Source organism: Musa acuminata, chromosome BXJ2-10, assembly GCF_036884655.1.
Source record: "Musa acuminata AAA Group cultivar baxijiao chromosome BXJ2-10, Cavendish_Baxijiao_AAA, whole genome shotgun sequence".
Taxonomy (NCBI): Eukaryota; Viridiplantae; Streptophyta; class Magnoliopsida; order Zingiberales; family Musaceae; genus Musa; species Musa acuminata.
Genome location: NC_088347.1, coordinates 24,661,370 through 24,680,347, shown reverse-complemented (window position 1 = coordinate 24,680,347; position 18,978 = coordinate 24,661,370). Strand labels below are relative to the sequence as shown.

General features: G+C 38.8%; 2 protein-coding genes across 3 annotated transcripts; both read right to left on the bottom strand.

Annotated features, from left to right (window-relative positions):
* Nucleotides 1-7,151, bottom strand: LOC135624608 (cleavage stimulating factor 64-like). The gene is made up of 10 exons (XM_065128408.1): nucleotides 6,679-7,151; nucleotides 6,386-6,464; nucleotides 5,636-5,810; nucleotides 5,061-5,094; nucleotides 4,710-4,948; nucleotides 4,549-4,626; nucleotides 2,976-3,011; nucleotides 2,439-2,885; nucleotides 1,375-1,719; nucleotides 1-421 (listed from the first exon to the last, which is right to left on the bottom strand). The coding sequence occupies exons 1-10, from the start codon at nucleotides 6,716-6,718 to the stop codon at nucleotides 290-292; spliced, it is 1,605 nt and encodes a 534-aa protein (XP_064984480.1). The 5' UTR covers nucleotides 6,719-7,151; the 3' UTR covers nucleotides 1-289.
* A 524-nt stretch (nucleotides 7,152-7,675) lies between these two features.
* LOC104000286 (protein TPLATE) lies at nucleotides 7,676-18,324 on the bottom strand. 2 transcript variants are annotated; one of them, XM_009422294.3, is made up of 7 exons: nucleotides 17,055-18,323; nucleotides 15,897-16,493; nucleotides 14,658-15,019; nucleotides 12,333-12,636; nucleotides 10,474-10,596; nucleotides 9,086-9,541; nucleotides 7,676-8,351 (listed from the first exon to the last, which is right to left on the bottom strand). In XM_009422294.3, exons 1-7 carry the CDS (start codon nucleotides 18,192-18,194, stop codon nucleotides 7,848-7,850), a joined length of 3,486 nt encoding a protein of 1,161 aa, XP_009420569.2. In that variant the 5' UTR covers nucleotides 18,195-18,323; the 3' UTR covers nucleotides 7,676-7,847. The 2 variants fall into 2 exon arrangements, with proteins under 2 accessions (XP_009420569.2, XP_064984479.1); XM_065128407.1 differs by lacking the exon at nucleotides 7,676-8,351 and having other exon boundaries at nucleotides 9,202-9,534; nucleotides 17,055-18,324.
* Nucleotides 18,325-18,978: the final 654 nt, after the last annotated feature.

The window sequence follows — 18,978 nt, the reverse complement described above, 5'->3', positions numbered from 1 at the left end:
TGTCACAAACATTGTTGTTTTCATAATCCTTGTAAGATTTTTGAACATTAAGCAATTGGCACCACCTGGTGGAAGGAAGGAGAGAGAAAAAAAGGAATTCAAAGGCTATAAATTATCGCCTAGTGTTACATGTAAGCAAGGAAACAAAACCTTGCATTGTTCGGTCCACAGGTGGTGGGTGATAGACCCTTATGCTTTCTCTTCCTCTCCAACATCTTATAAATCAAAGAATGAATGCACATAACACAACCAACAAGGACGGCTGAGGGATCGGCTAAATCAAGCTACACTATTTGCTAGCTGATAACATCTGCTGGAGCTGAAGCACTTGCTGTTGCTGCTCTAAAGGTAACGAACTCAACTGTTCTGGTGTTAGACTCAGTACTTGCTGCAGTAGAGCTGACTCTACTTCAGGTGGAATCTGCACAAAAGAATATCATATGATGTTAAGATCGAGGGAAGAAACATGAGGAGACTGCTCATATAGGCTACATGATCACCAGAGTGAAATAGTACGACAAATGATAGGAAAGACAAAGTTTCAAGTATACGATATGCTTAAAGTAATTTGTGAGGAATTCTCCTCACTAGTTAGGTCGACTGTTCAAAAATGAATGTGCTTGAAGCCCAATACAATTTAATCAAAGCCTACATGCATCGGTGAAACTGATACTTCAAACTCTTTTATGATTATTAACTTTTTGAAAGAGACTTGGCAGACAGCCAGGAGATGTACAGGACAAGACAGCCGTAAAGTCCCACAAGTTTATCTCAAGTTGTGACAGCGCAATTTCTTGAGTCAAGGCATACTGATATCTTTCTGGTACAGAATGATACCATGCACACCTCGTTGACACACACCAAAATTTGGCCTAGTCATACATTGACACCTTTGATTATTGATATCATTTGGCCTTGTCACATCCAAATAGTTATTGCATCATATGATTGTTCCTTAACTCGTGGTTTCCATGTAATTGCTAACAGAAGTTCATAACTCGAGGTCAAATATGTAAAAGTAACAACCTTAAGGTTAAGGCCATCCCACTACAGACGAGAACTACTTGTCATAAGCCTTAGCTACTACACAAATTCCTTGATAAATTTTTACAAGATGCTTGATACATGTTAGAAACGAGGAAAAAAGATCTAGATATAATAATATAACATAAAAAATATATAATTATAATTAGTTGGTGTTACTTGGTGGGTGGTGTTTGGGCTCTCTCTGGTATACTCAGGATGTTCAGGTTTGTCTTTTGGTAAGAAACAAGAATTTAGCTTATAGAGAAAAGTTTAAAATTCACATTTAAAAGTATGATGAGTTTTGAAACAAGACTAAATAGAAACAAGATGGGTGAGATGTATATATACCTGAGGCATCTGCTTCTCAGAATGTCCAACCGAATCTGTTACGATGGTTTGACTCCCAGCAACTGTGCCAGATCCAAGTGTTCGAAGTGCAGCATTATTAACAGCAGGATTAGTGATCAATGTTTGCGTGGCACCACTTCCATCTTCTAACCTTCGTAATTTTGCAGGAGGATAACTTATTGGTTCCAAAATATGAGCTGCCATACTTGTTCGATCTGCTGGTCCCCCACTTAAACTTTGTGTACTGATTCTTGAAGTCCGGACTGAATCTGCAGAAGATGTTGAAATTTGTCTTGGAAGTGTCTCTAATCCAACTGACGGTGGTTGAACATTTGACAAGCCAGTCTATCAGGAAACAGTAATATTGTCAGTGAGAAAGTAGAATAACCCCACATAATTCTGGCACATCTCAGTACTATAGAAAACTTCAGAAGTGATGCATGATATGAACAAATCCATTAATAAGCCAAATACACTAAACAAGGAAATAAGCATTCATATGTATGTTCCTGCTGCTTTTACCAAAGAAAAGTCAAGCTCATGAATAATTTGATCATCACCCAGAAAGTACTACAAATTTCACACAGCAATCCCATTGAAGGTTATGATATTCAAGAGAAAATTGCACAAGGGCTATGATCTATTAACTATAGGAAGTCTAAATACAGATCTTAAATTTAAATGCTTGCAAAATCTAAGACAGCATATTAATGTTACAAGAATTGATGTCTTTTTCCAAACTAAGGGTCAACAGAATGCCTTAATGTCAACCCTTCCAATGACTTCAATTCCTTGCCAAAGCGGTTAGGCCAAAGAGGGGATTCCCACAAAAACTCAAAGAGCGTGACAGGCTGCGAAGTTCCTATCAGCATTGAACCTAAGGAGAAATCAGACTGCAATAACCATCGATAGGCTGCATGCAGAAACAAGACAGGACTTCCTGATCTAATGAGATAACATTTCTTTATTTTTTCATCAAGATAACCATTCTTGATAATGCCTGGTAGAGCTCAAGAACATAGAATTAAATAATGAATACAACATTATTTATTGAAAAGTCTTGCCTGAGAAATAGATGGACGAGACAAGTTTGCCTGTTGCAGAGCGGTATTTGGATGTGCCAGCTGAGGATGATGCGTTAAACTTGCAACAGTTGGTACTGGCTGCTGTGAAAGAGGGGTTTGACTCTGTGATATCGGGCATATGGATGATGATAAAGGAGAAGGCTGAAGTGGAACACCGTCAATAGATTGAGGCCAGCTTGATGGTAAAGTTCCTTGTAACACTTGACCTTGTGGCAGTGGTGGGAGCTGGTATTGAGGTTGAACATGGACTTGCTGAATAGGTAACGAAGCCTGTTTGAGGATTACGGGGCTCTGTGATGTGATTGGCACTAGAGTCTCAGGTGGCTTAGACAACTTTCCACCTAGTGTTTGTGAAGATGCCTGCCCAAGATGGGACGAAAATTGAGAGGTTGAAATTGATGATTGGCCACTACCTGCCATCTGCATCTGTAGTCAAGGTCAGTTACAAGCATTTAATGTTAGCATAAAGCCCACATATTGCCATCATGAGTTAATCTCAAGGTTAACAAGACAGACCATCTGTGGTGTAACCATGCGAAGCATTATCTGTGCCTGCAGCACAAAAACAGAACAGAATTTCAGTTTCAGATATCTCATTAATAAAGTAATTAAAAGATAACTCTAAATGCAGGAGAACATAAACAAAAGCAAGGATGCCATCATGTTCTATCCTTCATCACCCAGAAACCACAGCAGTAATAGGTTTACGAAAATCTCTAACTTAGTCGCAATTTGAACTCATGCAACTAAGGAGCTCCCAAGTTTTCCATCATGAGTTATATGTCACTGGTGGGTTTTTTCATGAGAAAAGGGAGTCTAAGACAATGTAATCTCATGTCTTCGATCTTTTGTTCTAGCAATGGAGGTTTTGTCCAGAAAATTAGGAAAAATGACTCATCAGAATTTCAGTATCATCCCATGCGTAGAAAGATGAAGCTCACCAATCTAACATTTGCAGTCAGCCAGTAATAAATGATCTGTTACTATTAAGTGGAGAGAATGAGTAGTCTACAAAAATGTTGATTACTGATTTGTCTGAATTCTCAACAATAGCAGGTCTCTTTCTTTGAACAAGAACAAGAGTGCTTTACTTTTGGGTGGTGTTGGTAAATGGGTGAAAAGACATATATTAGCTCTGACTTTAAGGAGGTGAAGGATATGGTACCAGTCAGGCATTTGGTTGTGCTTTTGATTTGTATGAATTCTCAACTACAGCAGGCTTCTTTCTTTGAACAAGAACAAGAGTGCTTTATTTTTGGGTGGTGTTGGCAAAGGGTGAAAAGACATATACTAGCTCTGAATTTAAGAAGGTGAAGGATATGGTAACCAGTCAGGCACTTGGTTGTGCTTTTGATTTGTATGGAATTAAAGGTCAAAATACAAAGATCACCTGTAAATTAGGTAGCTGGACAACTAGACTTCTTACTTGTGAAGGAAGGTTGCAGCTTGTTAAGTCAGGTATATTACGTGCAGGTATATTGAAGCATATTTTTTATGTTACTTAAATCTGTAATTAACGAGGTTCAAAAGAGATGCCAACAGATTTTATGGTCTGGAAGTGATACCAAAAAATAAAGGGCTGATGAACCGGAAGGCAGTTTGTAAACCATTAGCTGAAGGAGGCCTGGGCTTGAATTGAAATACATGTTCTACAGCTGCTATTTTGTACTGTGGATTCATTATAAATCAAATGGAACTATCAAATGAAAAGAACAAGCATATGGAGCTTGTCTTTCATGTTTGTTTCCTTTTATTTTCTTCTTACCTTGTACTTATTCACTAACTTGATGAAAAAATCTAGCAGTTCTCTCTTTGCTAAAACAAGAACATTGAGCCACGATCAGCATCCACCAATATCAAAAGGATCATCTTATAATATAGAGATCCAAAACAAGTTGACAGAAGAAAGAAATGCATCTTTTCCTAGTCATTAAATTACAAATAGATATTGGGTCGCTTCAAATTCTCAAAACTCAAAACCATACTTCTGGATTCATATGTATATTCACTTGAGATCATCCTATCAAATTCGGTAACACAGCCACCAACAATTGCAAAAGAATTCAAAAGTTCAATCCAGACGAATTACCTGAAAAAGAGCTTTGGACAACTGTGGACTTGCTTGCAAAAGTTGGTGAGCTAGAGCCTTGTTCTTAGCAGTCAGGGCCTGTTATCAGAATGAGACAAAATACTTGATTATTAACTGCAGACATATTAATACTAAAAGAAGAAAGCAGAAAGAGAAGTGACCTTCATCTCAGACATAATTTCATGCATTTGGTGTCTAGATAATCTAGACAGATAGTGAGTCAAGGGATCATTTCCTACTCCAGGTTGGCTCTGTAACACATTTTGTGCATTAGAAGTCTGAGCTCCACCGAGAACTCCAGCCATGACAGAAGCAGCAGTTGCAGCTAATGGGAGCCCTAGTGGTTGATGAAGAGTTGAATCACCCAAGATAGGGGCTCCACTAAATTGTTTTTGAACATCTGCCATATTTGAAAAAGCATCTTAACAAAGAAATTGTTCATGAATCATACAAAAACAGAATAAAAGAAATCACGAAAAACCTAATTAAAAATGAGAAATGAGAAAGACAACCAGCACTTGACGCCAATCCTGGTCCACCACGACCCTGCAAAGATAATACTGATTAGATATCTACTCAATGAGTCCATCTTAAAGTGTACTTCTAAAAATTGCAGTCACCAACAATGTAAAAAAACTAATGCCAGATGAAACTTCCAATCAAATGTATACTAGCAGATGACAGAGAAGCACAACATATTTATGAGGACGTACATCTTTTGCTTTATTAGTAAATAGTAATATCATGCTCAATAATGGTAATAAATGTGCCATAATAGTCTTCAAAAGCTATTTAACAAAATATTAATTTCCATGGAAAAAAATTAATTCTCAACTCATGTATTAAGAAAAATAAAGTTTGTTCCTATGTTAATAGGAAGAAAAGAACTAGTACAAAGGAGCAACATGCCAGAATTGGCCTGCAAAAATAACTAATAGCAAGGGACAGTAGGCACAAATATGACAGCATCTGGTGGCCATAAACCTTTGAGATAAATCTCACTGTTAAAACCCAAGGAGACACGAAAGGGGAACTTTGAAAGAGAATTGAAATACTCCTACTAGGTAACCAGCTAAAGGGTATCAACCTGCTCCCTGTTACGGTCAGCATTTTTATCATTTTCGGCAAAGTCAACTCGTAACTGACGACCATTTATCTCATAGCCCTGAAGGTTGCGGCGAGCACTCAGAGCTGTTTCTTCATCTTTATACTCACAAAACCCATAACCTTTGGGTTTTCCAGTTTCTCTATCAAAGACCAACCTGCATCAATATGACAGTACCATTAAAAGGCATACATAGGAAAAAGATGAACAGATCTACCCCATGTTAGATATGTTCCCACAGTGAGTTCCCTAAGATATTGATAACCATTCAACATTAACAGTTTTAGGTATGGAACTTTGCTATTTGTATACGGGTTCCTGTCAATATATATGTTCAGCTAGTCTGAGAGGCTTATTAAAGGAACTATTTACTGAATACAATGGTATCTATAGATAACAAGTACCATCCACAGCATAGAGAGAAGCTTATGGTAAGTGAGTTATATAGTACCTACACATCACTAGCCTGTGGAAAATCATATAAAGAAAGATGAAGAATGAAGTGTGAAAAAATATGCGACCAATTAAAAGTAAAAACCATGTTAATAACACTAAAAGATTGAAATTGCAAGGTGGACAAAATGAACTAGCCTACATGTAAATGTGTACCATCTCATTCCATTAAGAGTAAAAAAATCAGAGGTTAAAAGGACAACAATAGAGAACCATAACGAGTAAAAAAAGGTAAGCTTCCAACACGTCAAGATTGTTAGGGTTTTCAAGAATGCAGACCTGAAGGACACCACGGGGCCAACTTCCTCGCATATCTGAATAAGCTGCTCCTCCGTTGCATCGTACGGTATGTTACCAACTGCCAAAACCCCAAAAAATTGAAGTGAAAAACCCTGTTACACTCCAAGAATCGAACTTGCAACCGAATCGAAGACAGAAAGCAGCTCAAAGACGATCTTTCCTATTGAAGCAACTAAAAATACAAAGCCAACGAGAACATGCACCGATAGCAGGCAAAAGACAGAACATCGACAACATAATACTGATGACGAAACAGGGGGAATCCAACCGACCGAAGACGCAGCGGTGCTGGGAACCACCGGAGGCGGCCATGTCATGACAAGGGGCGAGCCTCCTTCCACTCGGTCTCCGGCCCTTCTCTTCTGCGATCGCCACCGCTTCCAATCCAACAGTCGCAGCCAGAGAGGCGGCCGCGATCCATATACAGACAGATTCGATCGACGGGCAGGGGCAGGTCACAACATGGAAACTCGAAGTCCCGCGCTGGCAAGAGGGACGAGAGGCGGTGCGGGAGATCTAAAAAGAGGGCTTTTCTTTAATTATCGGAATTCGGGGGGGCGGGCGCGAGGCGAGGTGGGAGGAGGAGACGGCGGCGGGGTTAGGACAAGGGGGAAAGGACCGGAGGAAGAAGGGAGGAGGGCGTTTATGTTTCCGGAATCGTGGTCGGAGTTGACCCTTTGATTTATGCAGCAGCAGCAGCAGCGATTCGTATGAAAGAGGAAGGCCTGACGATTAGGGTCTCAAATATATACACCCCCTTTGGGTGATTCCAATTCTAATTAGCCCGTAATAGAAAACAGAGGCGTCTGCCTCAAATAGTTTCATGTGGATCACATATTCCGAAAAATTAATACTTTGTGATTTATCATCATACGACTGTCATTAATACGGGGGTATGAAGAGGTACGAAGAGAGTCAATGCATAGGGACAGTCTCCATAACTCAAACCTTCATCTCTCATGTTGTTCTGATGTCTTATCTATCATGGAACCTAAACTGGGTTTGCACAGATTGGATGATATCTGACTGAATCCAGATTTGAATTGAATTATGATAAGATGGGATTTGGTAGCTTTAAGATTTGCAATCTGATGCAAACCATCATGATACTACTAATTGGAAACCAAATTCGAATCAGAGTTAGTAATATGTATATAATTATATACAGTTCTCAACAACAATGACATTTCTCAGAATGATAATTTTTGTGGATTAAAACATGATATTATCATCCGGCCTGCACTGTGATCGCAACAAAGTACACGAGAGTTGCAAGTCTCCAGAGAACACTCACAGGGAAATTAAGACTACAAATATCAACAAGAGTAGCAAAATTATGAGTCACACAGTATACAACAACACAAGGGAATTCTACAATCAACAAACACTAAATCATGCAGTATGATGAGAAGCCAAAGATCTCACCGGGGTGGGGAGGAAGTCACTGAACTTTGACGGCTTTTTCTTTGCATAATATATGCCACTCCTGTAGAACTGCAGACTGAAGGGCACGATGTTCCACTTCCTCTGCAGTAAGAGTTGATAAGGTTGACGGTTCTTTAGGGTTACCATTCTCATCATCAGTCTCTTTCTTTTTCTGATCTTCATCTTCCTCTTCTTCTTCCACCTTTGGAGGCTGTGGAGGTGGCTTGGCTGCTTTGAACAGGGCTATTTTTTCCATGGAGATTCTTAGCCTCTCTGCAGCCGCAGTCTTAACCTCTTCTTCGGGCATGTACTCCACACCCCCGTCCGTAATATCATCTAACCAGCCTTGCAGGTCTGATCCTATTTCCTTTGTGATTGATGGATCAGATGCTCGGATGACAAACTTACACATCATCGTTGTTGTCTCATCTCCCAGATCCACATTTCTGCTCACCTCGCTGGCACCGAAGATCATCATACCGACAAAACCACCATACCAAGTTTTTGCAGCATAGCACAACTGTCGAGATAAATCAGAATAAGAAACTGCTTTTACAATCAGCAGAACAGTCCAAAAAATTCAATCAACAATTGCAAAGGCATTAGAAGATGCTTGCCGGTGAAACAGGATATGCATTTTGATTCTAAGATTGAAAAGATCAATAATTATTATTTTATTAATCATTCACAAAATGGAACAAGGTCAACCATGCATGATAGATCAGAATGTTGGGCATTTAGAAAAACATATACCAAAAGTTATTATTGTTGAGATGAATGTATAGATTTACTAGAAATAATAGAAAAATACATATTTATACTTATAAACATTGAGTATAACTCATACAAAAGATAAAACGAAGCAAAAGATGTTTCATGTGTTACGAATATACCCAAAGAAGACAAATAAATATTGTTTCAATGAGATGAATCAATTAGGATTAGTGGTGATGAAGTAGAGGGAGACCTAAGAGAAATTATTTTTTTTTTTAATTAGGAACTCTTAATTTGGCTAGCGAAAGTGCCCTAGACAGAGCTCAATGGTTGGAAAAAATCCATGCAGACATCCCAAAACAAGTGGGTCATTATGGCTTTCTTTTCTTCTTTTTTTTCTTTTCCAAATTATGGCTTCTTATCGTTGTTGTATACTCACTATGATTCTAAAGACACTGCATGTATAAGATGAAAAAATGCAGTTTAATAGGAAGAGTATTCTAAATTATAGAACTAAGTATAAAACAATCTAGGACTTACCTGAAAGCCTGCCACTGTGCGGATGAAGTGTGAGCAGACTTGATGGAAAGGCTTAGATGCGAGTGATCTGAGCCCACTGAGGAATGGGGAAGCCTCATACTGTTGTGCAGCAGTGGCTTTAAAACCACTTCCTTCATAAGTATATGCACCTGTATACTCCAATATAGCTGGTAAACTTGGCCACAAGCGAAAATATTCAACAGGAGAACATTTATGTGGCAAAAGAAGATCTGTTAGCGGGATCTTGTAAGGCTGACACCGTAAGATTACAGGCTCTCCAAGTTCTGGTTTCTGGGAATGCTTTTGCCGCAAAATCTGAGAATCCTCTTCTGCATAATCTCCTTCATAATCTCCAGAAACACCACTTCCATAGAAAGGGTAATAAAGAACTTGAACCCAAAGAGCACATCTCTCAAAGTGCGAAACACCAACAGTGACGCTGCTAAGGACTGGATCCTAACATAAACAAATTTCACGTGAGGCTACAACATTAATCTAAATATTATCATAAGTAGATAGATACACTTTTGTCTTATATGCACCAAAAAAGTATTCAAATTGATTCACATTCTAAAAGGAAAAATGAGCCAAAACAAAACATGCTCACATGTAATGTATTCCAACCAATCAAATTAAGCAATGGAGACTGTATAAAAGGAGAAAGAACTGCTTCAAAAATGACCAGACTCACACATAGATATCATTGTGATGTGGCACTGGAAGGTACATCTCTTATAATTATTTTGTCATATAAATTAGGCCATTCATCCACTAATACACTAAATCATTACAGTTCTTCAACACAATAGCTCTTCACAATTAATGATAGGTATTAATGAGAAAATTGGATCTTATCATGCAATTATATATAATTAAACCCAACTTTGTAACTTACAGTTCAAAGAAATTAATGCCGAGTGCATACTAGTGTCTTCTCTAAAGGCTTTGCCATAGCATTGCAGTAAGAACATGAAAAAATTGGGAGAATATGTAATTTCTTTCCACTAAAGTAATATGACAACATGAAAAAACTTAAAACGTACTCTAGCACTATAGGCTTAAAAGTGCTGATTTATTCAGGTTGAAAAGATTTTGAAAGATATGTTTTAACACCTAAAAATGAAACTAGAAGTAGATAAAACTAATTTATGGAGAGGCACATATATGTATATATAGCATATATTGTAATATGTATGCATGTGCATGTGCAAGTGCAAGTACAAACAGATACCAACAAAGCAGTTTTTTTTAAAGCATCTATGTGCCACAAATACACATCAACAAGTGATAGCAAGGTAAAACAAATTGCAAAGTCAAAGGAAAATAAGCATCAACTGGAAAATTACAGAAGCAAACTCTAAGAAAATTAGCAGGGTCCCAAAAAACACCTGTGAGACAAGATTTCTTAGCGGCCGAACTGCCTGAAGTGACCCATCCATAAAGTACAATGCTCCAGATAGTCCAACACGGATATCCACCCTATTAATCTCTAGTTCAGTCAAGTTTAAGATCTGCATTTATTGACTTAATCAGAATGATTGATTGGTCTAACAAGTATACTGTAAAAAGTATTCAATTACTTTGCATTTAAATGTAAAAAGTATTCAGTCACAACAAAAATAATGAATTGCTTCGTCATGAATTTGTGACTTTTTTTTAGGAGATCTCGAGATGTAACATATAACATGAAAGTCAAAAGTTACATTTTTTCTATGACAACAACAAGAATTTGCAACCACTTATTACAATGCAGCACAATGAAAAACAGAAAGAGAAATCATATCTAAGGTAAAACAAATCAATAACTTTCAACTACTTAGCTAAACAAAAAAAGAATGCCCTATAATCATAGTTCACACTTCACAGCATCAGCTAATTCCAGTATGATACACCCGATTAGAATCAACGGAACCAGCTATAGTCCATCAAACTTATCCAGAATTAGCAGTTTTTTGCAGATTTTTTATTGTCTCACAGCCTCAAAAAGGGAGGAGGGGATATAGAACAAGAAGGAAAAGAATATCTACAACTATGAGTGTGAGATAGAGAATACAATGCTAGTATTAGCATTATGTTAAAACCATTGCATTTACCATGTACCACCATTCAACCACCATAATGTAAGATAAAGACGGAAGGATACAAGGAGGGAAAAGTGAAGAATAGAGTCGATCATTTATTGATGATCTTAACGATGTCGATCATATCATTCATAACCAAACACAAACCTGTTAGACAATCTTGCAAACTATGCCTCAAATAATCCTCAAAACTATGTCATTCTCAATTGGTTCTACCTAAAACGTTTAAGAAACAAAACTATCATACTAGAGAATGTCAAGAAACTTGATGCAACACTGGTTGGAGAAGTACCCAGCCAAGAGGATATTGCTAGAATTCTTATCAATCTCCTGTTCAAGAAAGATATATCTAGCTCTATAGTTAAAACAATTAGCTGCAGCATGGGTGGAAGAACATGCTGAAACAAACACCCAAAAGTGGACCATGCCACACTTGGAGCTGCAGGCTAATAGAGATGTGCAGGTCCAGGCCATTTTCTTAACCAATTTCTACAGAAGTATCCTCAATAAGTGCATAATTTGCATTTCCTTGTTTTATCTTTCTCTTTAAAACAAGCATCCACCCCAAGGTCCTCATACTTGCAACACTAGTTTCTCATATAAGCTGATTCCTGTTTATCGAATATTCTTAACATAATCATGTTTTTTTTCTTATTGCTTTCCACAAGGTTTCAATATCAGTTGGACTAGTACATGTCAACCGGTCTTTATAGTCTGATCATAAATCAATAGAAGACCATGTAGGTCAATACCAGTCAGTATTTAATATTTTATTTTATTTTCCCAGTGATGCTGGAAAGTCAGTATACCTCGCAAAGTATCAACACTGGCTAATCGACTGTCAAAACTGTAATCAGTCGAGATTTAAACCCTTTATACCTCAGTTACACACTAACTGAATAAGCTCTACAACCATCCTGTTGTACACCCAAACGCAATATCCATTTTATTTCCCTTTTCTGTTATTCCATTACTGAAATCTTCTATTTTTGCTAGCCCTGGGAAATATGTTTTAAATATTCCTTCACTTCATGGTTTGAAAAATTAAAATTATAAATATATATAATAATATAAATGCTAATTATGGAAGCAAAGTAGGCTTCAAAAAAACTATGTGAAATTAAAAACCTTAAACAAAACATGACATAAGTATGAAAGTCTAATACCTTTAAGTGCAGGGTGATCCTTCCATCCGTCGAATCTGCCAGGTGATATGCTTCAACATAGCAAGGATCACTACTACCAGTCAGTGCATGTGGTTTTGGAGATACTTTATGCCCAGTGGAATCGATGCCTTTGGTTAACAAAAGGCTCAATTCACTGGGATCATGCCTCCAAAGCTCTTGAATAGCCTTATGAACCAATCCCTCCAACTTTCTGTCTTGTGCTACAGATGTCTCAAAAAACTGGACTGTGAGCTTATGGTGGCTAAAAGGATAATCTCCTGTCGTCTCGCTAACACCTACCCATCTGAAAAGTATTACATGTTAATCATTACTCAAAAAATCAAACTGGCAGGAGCATATGTAGCTACAGATAGCCCAAAAATATAGCACAGAACTAAAGTTGATTTAGAAGATTGAAGTACGAATGACATCAGCACAGGTGAAAGATTCAAGAATGTGTTATCAATCCTTTCACAGAAATATACCATATATAGAGAGATAATTACTAATTAATTTCTTGTTCGTGTTATGCACTAGCAACACTACAAAATTATGATTCATGGATCTGAGTGCCCTCTCAGATAAAAGCTTCAAAGCATAAAACATTTTGACCCAAGAAGTTGGGTTCTAGAAGAGGAAAGTATAACAATAAGCTTGGGCAAAAGAAATCTACCGTGTAGCTTTTAATGCAGTATAGCCTGGATGATATGAACAGATCAAAACATGACTTGCACCTAATGGGCCACATATGTATGCATGGAGGATCGATAATCAGCTCAAGAGAACGAAAAGAATACAAAAGTTAAAAAAAATGAAATGTGTATATATATAGACATACACATATGAATATATACATATATATGTATATCTTATCCAAATTTCATCTTAAAGTGCATATGAAAGTTTCATGTTAAAGTCCAAATCTACTATTTTGAAAAGGGTGAGGATTGTTTTGCAAAAATGTATATCCTAGGCCTACGTCATAGCAGTTTAGTGTCATCAGAGTCCTAGAGCTGTTGGATCTGATAGTAACTCCCTCACCATTCAGAACATGCAACTACTCAACCACATGTACTGACCATGTACCCAATTTCCAACCCTCCTCATTTACTGTCTCACCGTCTAGATTACTCCATAGAACTTAAAAATGACAATGATGTCACTATTGACCAATGAACATAAAGAACTATCTGCTAATGTACTGGACAAGCAATAACGGCATCCAGCAAACAACAGATTAGTATTTCTTTCTCCAACCTTTCTTCGGACTCCTTCAACCTCTTGTCTTCTCCTCTCCTTTTGTCCCATTTACTTTCCTCTTCTACCTAGAACTCTCTGCCAAGGTTGGTTCTCTAGTATAATATTCATCCAAACCAGCCAATCCAACAACATTCTGGCGAAATCAACTGCAATATTAGAACAGGGGATAATCATCAACTAAATCAAACTTAGGACCGAGGCTGGATCAAAATTGAATTGTAATTGACCGATCCTTAAAACCATCGTAATAAGCATATTAATGCTCCAAAATTCCAAGTGTAGCAAAGTCCTACATGCATTAGGTCTGAGGTACAAAACCAATCATGCACCTCTGGCCGTGACAAGTATATCCTCTGCAGGACACTAAGTTATTGCTTTTTACCAGCTATTCTAGTCCATTAAATACAACTAAAAGTAAATATAGTTTTCACTATTGAAAATTGAATTATCTAAGAAGTATATTGGTAGCTATAACAAAACTAAATAATCATTGTACTGCAGTTCCAAAGAAACTATGCTACATAACGAATATGAGATTTATATTAGTACAATATAAAAAATAAAGTAAACTAACAACTTTATAACACTATTGGATTAACATTTGTGAAATTTCTGCATACGAAATTAACTTGTGCCATAAACACTCCCCCAAGCCATAAGCACATATTTATCAAATCATGTCTCTAGCTTTCTCAGTTTGACAAACCATCTATATCCCCAGAGAAAACCCCATATTTTGTTCACAAAAAAACCCTTGTTCTTCTGCTAAATGCAGTTACAGTTGCATTGCCATTGTTATTTTTTCCTATCAATAGAATTTCTTAGAGTCAACAGCCACAAACATATAGGATAAATGAATTAAACAAATGGACTTAAACTGAAGTGTTCCTTGGCCATTTTTAAGCTTTTTGCTAAATGTTATTATCAGCAACTGAAACACATTTCTTAATTTAACCAGCTAATATATTAAAATTGATATCTAATAGATACTTCAACAGTGAGTGAACTCAATTAACTGACAAAAGGCATTTGCGGAACTTGTAAAAACATGCATACACGACTGACCTGCTTTCTGGATGACTGGCAACGTACTTCAATATCTGCAATATATAGCGACTTTGATGCTTGTTTACAGAGTCAGCTAAGGTGCTACCTCTAAAATCTTCAAGTTCTTTACTCAACAGCTGACCTGCTCTGAGATTCCGTGTACCTAAACGTTGTGCACAAATAAGGATAGCTTGCACATCTTGTAGCCTGTTTGCAGTAGTTGCAGAGGACTCGGTGTTGAACAACACATTGTGTATATTTGATATAATTATGTTTAACGGATCCTCCAGGTCATCAGCTAGAAGTGGATCAAGACCTTCCATATCAAAATGTTCAGCAATGGCCCAAATTAAGCGTGCAGATATTCTTGGTGTATGCACCTTGTAAAGGAAATCAAGTATGAAATCTTACTTTAACATGATAAATAGGCAGACAAGGAAAACATAGGTGTTTATAGATATAAAATAGATTTAAAAAAACGAGAAACATGAGATCCTATGATGTACAAGTGATGTTTTCTAATTTACTAGAATTGATGTTTTAAGCACATATGAGATTACTAAAGAGGATCTTGGTTGTTTCACCAAGAAAGGAACCTTCACAACTTCAAATGCATAAGGATGAAAAAACTGTTACATTTTTATCCTGAACAAAGCAAATAAACTGATATGAAGATAGATCTCTTTGTTAGATTTCTTTTTTCACAAATACCATAGTGTCAGACTATCGCATGAATATTAAAAGAAGAATCCAAACAATTACATACAATAGATAATCCCCTAAGCACCCAGCGGCAACAAATAACTTAACCGGATTCAAGCACAAATGAATATGAGAGTGAGAAAAGAAAGGAAGCATTTAGAAAAACAGATTTTATTGCAATCATGAAGAATACTAAACCTGAAGAGGAAGCAAGGAAGAGAATAGCAAATTACTCGAAGTTGAACGTACTTTATCTCTAATAGGTCATGCTTACTTACTACAAATTTGCAATTTCCCACATCTGCACAATGCTTTAATATTTTATAATGTTGGTCTAATATCAGTTTAGTAACTGGCCGAACCAGTGTGGTACCCGTATACCGGGCAGTACACCAACATATACCGTATGGTATCACCAAAAAAATAATAAGTATTAAATATTGACCAACACCAATCTATACAGTCTAGGCCATGGATTGATTGGTAAATACCGATTGGTACATACCAATCTGGGAAATATTAGATTCCTTGACTGGGATAAATGATAAGACTAACCTCACGAAGATCTTTGATAAGTTGTAATTGCAAGTTGCGTAACCGAGTCTCATTCAGAATCTGCTCCTGAGAAGCACCATCCTTGATCCTCTTCACACCTCCTCTTGTATCATAAATGTGACAGAGCCTGACAAGTAACTTCAGGTAACAATCTATGGCATAAGTTCGTCCATCACAGTCCCATAAAACACATGGTCTGCACACTTCTACAACCTCCAAAGCTGACTCTGTCCAATTAAGTGCACCATAACCAGTACCATAGGCTAAAGCACCAATGACTCTACCCTCAGTTCCCGAATTCTTCTGCTCAGGCAACGGAAGAGATAATTGAAAGCAACTTTCTACTAGTGAAGCAACTAATTCCTCTCTGAACAAGCTTTTACTCATTACACTGTTCAAGTCATCCTTTATCCTTGCATCCTCGAAAAGTGAAGTAATGTCTGTTCCAGGGAGGGGCTTTTGTCCTCTTCGCACACTTTCTTTTGCAAAAAGATCAACACAAAGGGCTGTGCGGCATATACATGCCAGAGCATGCATACGATCTGATTCTGCCCTTAAGTTTCTCACCATCAGAAGCAGCATCTTAAATAAAGAAACCTGAAATCAGGAGGAATGATAGAAACTTCAGTCCAACATATAACCCTCCAAAACCACAAGAAGGCAGTCGAAGTAAAGAAAATCTATGCTTACCCCTCTGAGCTATCACAAAAAGTAAACTTTGCCTTTGAACTACAATATTAGGAAAAAAAAGGAATATCTCTGATCAATGTGAGCAGCTAATGCCTTAGTCTACTATTCTTTATCAAAGAACATTCCTAGTTCTTGAAAGGCTAAGATAACGTGGCTAATCCAGTCCAAACATGGAGGTGCTTTGGTGCATGTCCTCAACATGTAACATATTAGAGATCAAGACAAAAGAAACCAGATGCTTGGATGTGCTCAGGTGCGCGTCCTTGATATGCAATATGTTAAAGATTGCATATGCAATATAAGGCTGGTGGTGGCATCAGAACAGCTAGACTAGCTTGAGTGACGCCTTCCTCCTGCATTATGCTGCTGCTAGTAGCTTAAGTTCTTTCTAGTCATCTTTTTCTGTTGACTCTACACATAGATAGATAAATCATTCTCGAGTAGACAAAGACGGACTGAGAAATGTACCTGCATGCTGAGATCGAGAAGGTGGAGATTCGTGACGACAGCTCTCACAATGCTTTCTCTAGCGGAAGAGAACTCCTGCCTATCCCAGAGTGTCAGAATGGCGATGATTGATGCTGAAGCCCACTCCGGCTTTCCTCCCCGAACATCAGCCAGAGAGAGCATATTGATTCCGACCTCGAAGATCAAAGGTGGATCCAAAGAGCTCAAGAACGGCAGGAGATGGGAGACCACGTCCGAGACCCCGACGTGCTTCTCAGCGTTCATCGAGGAGTCCACCGCGGTGGCGGTGCCCGTGTTGTTGTTGCTCTCTCCAGACCTGGATAGCTTCCGGAACACCTCGAGGGAACCAGAAGCCACGGCCTTTGCAGCATAGACGAGCGGGAACACGGTGGCACGGAAGCTTTCAACAGGGATGATGAGGGAGCGGGCCATGAGGGCATTGCGCTTTTTCCAGACGAGGTCAATGGCGGCGACAACCCAATTGGAGCGGATCGCGAGTGAGTTCTCGCCATCGATGAGCTTGTCCCCCGCTAGGCGGCTCATGCGCTTGGTCTCGAACTCCTGGAAGAGGCGGCCGACGGCCGCGAAGGCGGCGCAGGAAACAGCGTCGGAGCGGTCGAGCGTGCCTTCAGCGATGCGGTCCCACCAGGCGGAGGCGCGGTCAAGGAGGCCTGGGGCGGTGTCGCAGAGGAGGACGAGATCGTCGCGAGCGAGTACGCATCCGAGGGTCTCAGTGGCAGCGAGGCGGAGGGTCTCGCTGGGGGAGTCGAAGCAGGCGGCGATCTCGCGGTGGGCGTCGGCAACGAGGCGGGGGAGGCGGTGGGAGGGAATGGCAGAAAGGATGGAGACGGCGGCGGCGGCGACGTCAGGGTCGGGGAAGTCGAGGTCGGCGCGGACGGCGGAGCAGACGGTGTCCCAGAGGTCGGGGGTGAGGCGGGTAGATCGGATGAGGTCGAAGGCGAGCTTCTTGGAGACGGCGGAAGCCGGGGAAGCGAGGATCTCCTCGCAGGTGGAGCGGGCCACAGCAGAGACGTCCCGCCCCGCCGCCGACTGCTGCAGCGCCTGCAGAAGCGCCCCCGATTGGCGCAGCGCGTCGCTCGACCGCAGGTCCGCCTGGATCTGCGCGATCAAGATGTCCATTTGCCTCGATTCCCCTCCTCCTCTTCAAGCCCAAGGAGATCGACGAAGGTGTCAAGTGGCTTGGAGTCGAAAGGGGCGAAAGAGAGAGAGAGAGAGAGAGAGAGAGAGAATGGGTCCTCTCGTGAAGTCAATAGTAGAGGAAACCTCTTTTACTTGCGAGAATGTATTTTCCAATTTCAAGTATTAAAAACTGAACAATTTATGGTGGGAATTCCCAAAAAATTATTTTTAAAAACTTTCCGTAGAATATTCATATATTTAAAATTTTATAAATAATATTTTTAAAAAAATAAATTTTTTTTCTCCGATCGATTGTCACCGTACGACTTTGCCCCGTCGACCATCCCTCGTTTTGAATGATTGTTCGTAAATATAATGTAAGAGTCCATTGTCATCGCTTAAATCTCTCGTTGTCGACTATAGAAGAGAAAGGAGATGCACCATCGATTACGAGCGATAAAGGAGAGGGAATGATTGTATATCTCATCGATTACATTTCAGAGTAGTCTTTGTCTTTGCTCGCAAACTCATCTTTCATGAAAGAGAAAGGTTAACCTATGTAACCATGTTGTGTGCTATAGTAGAGTGAGGATAGTCAAACTCAAGATTTTTTTTTAGAGCTATAAATTTTTTTCTCAATAAAATTCTTAAAATATTTTATATATTTATTACAATAAAAAAATTATCAAACCTATTTTCACATTAAATAACCTTCTGATCCGATCATTATTTAAGTTCCTTAAAATGATTTTTATAAGCACAAACAGCTAATAGAGAATAAGAT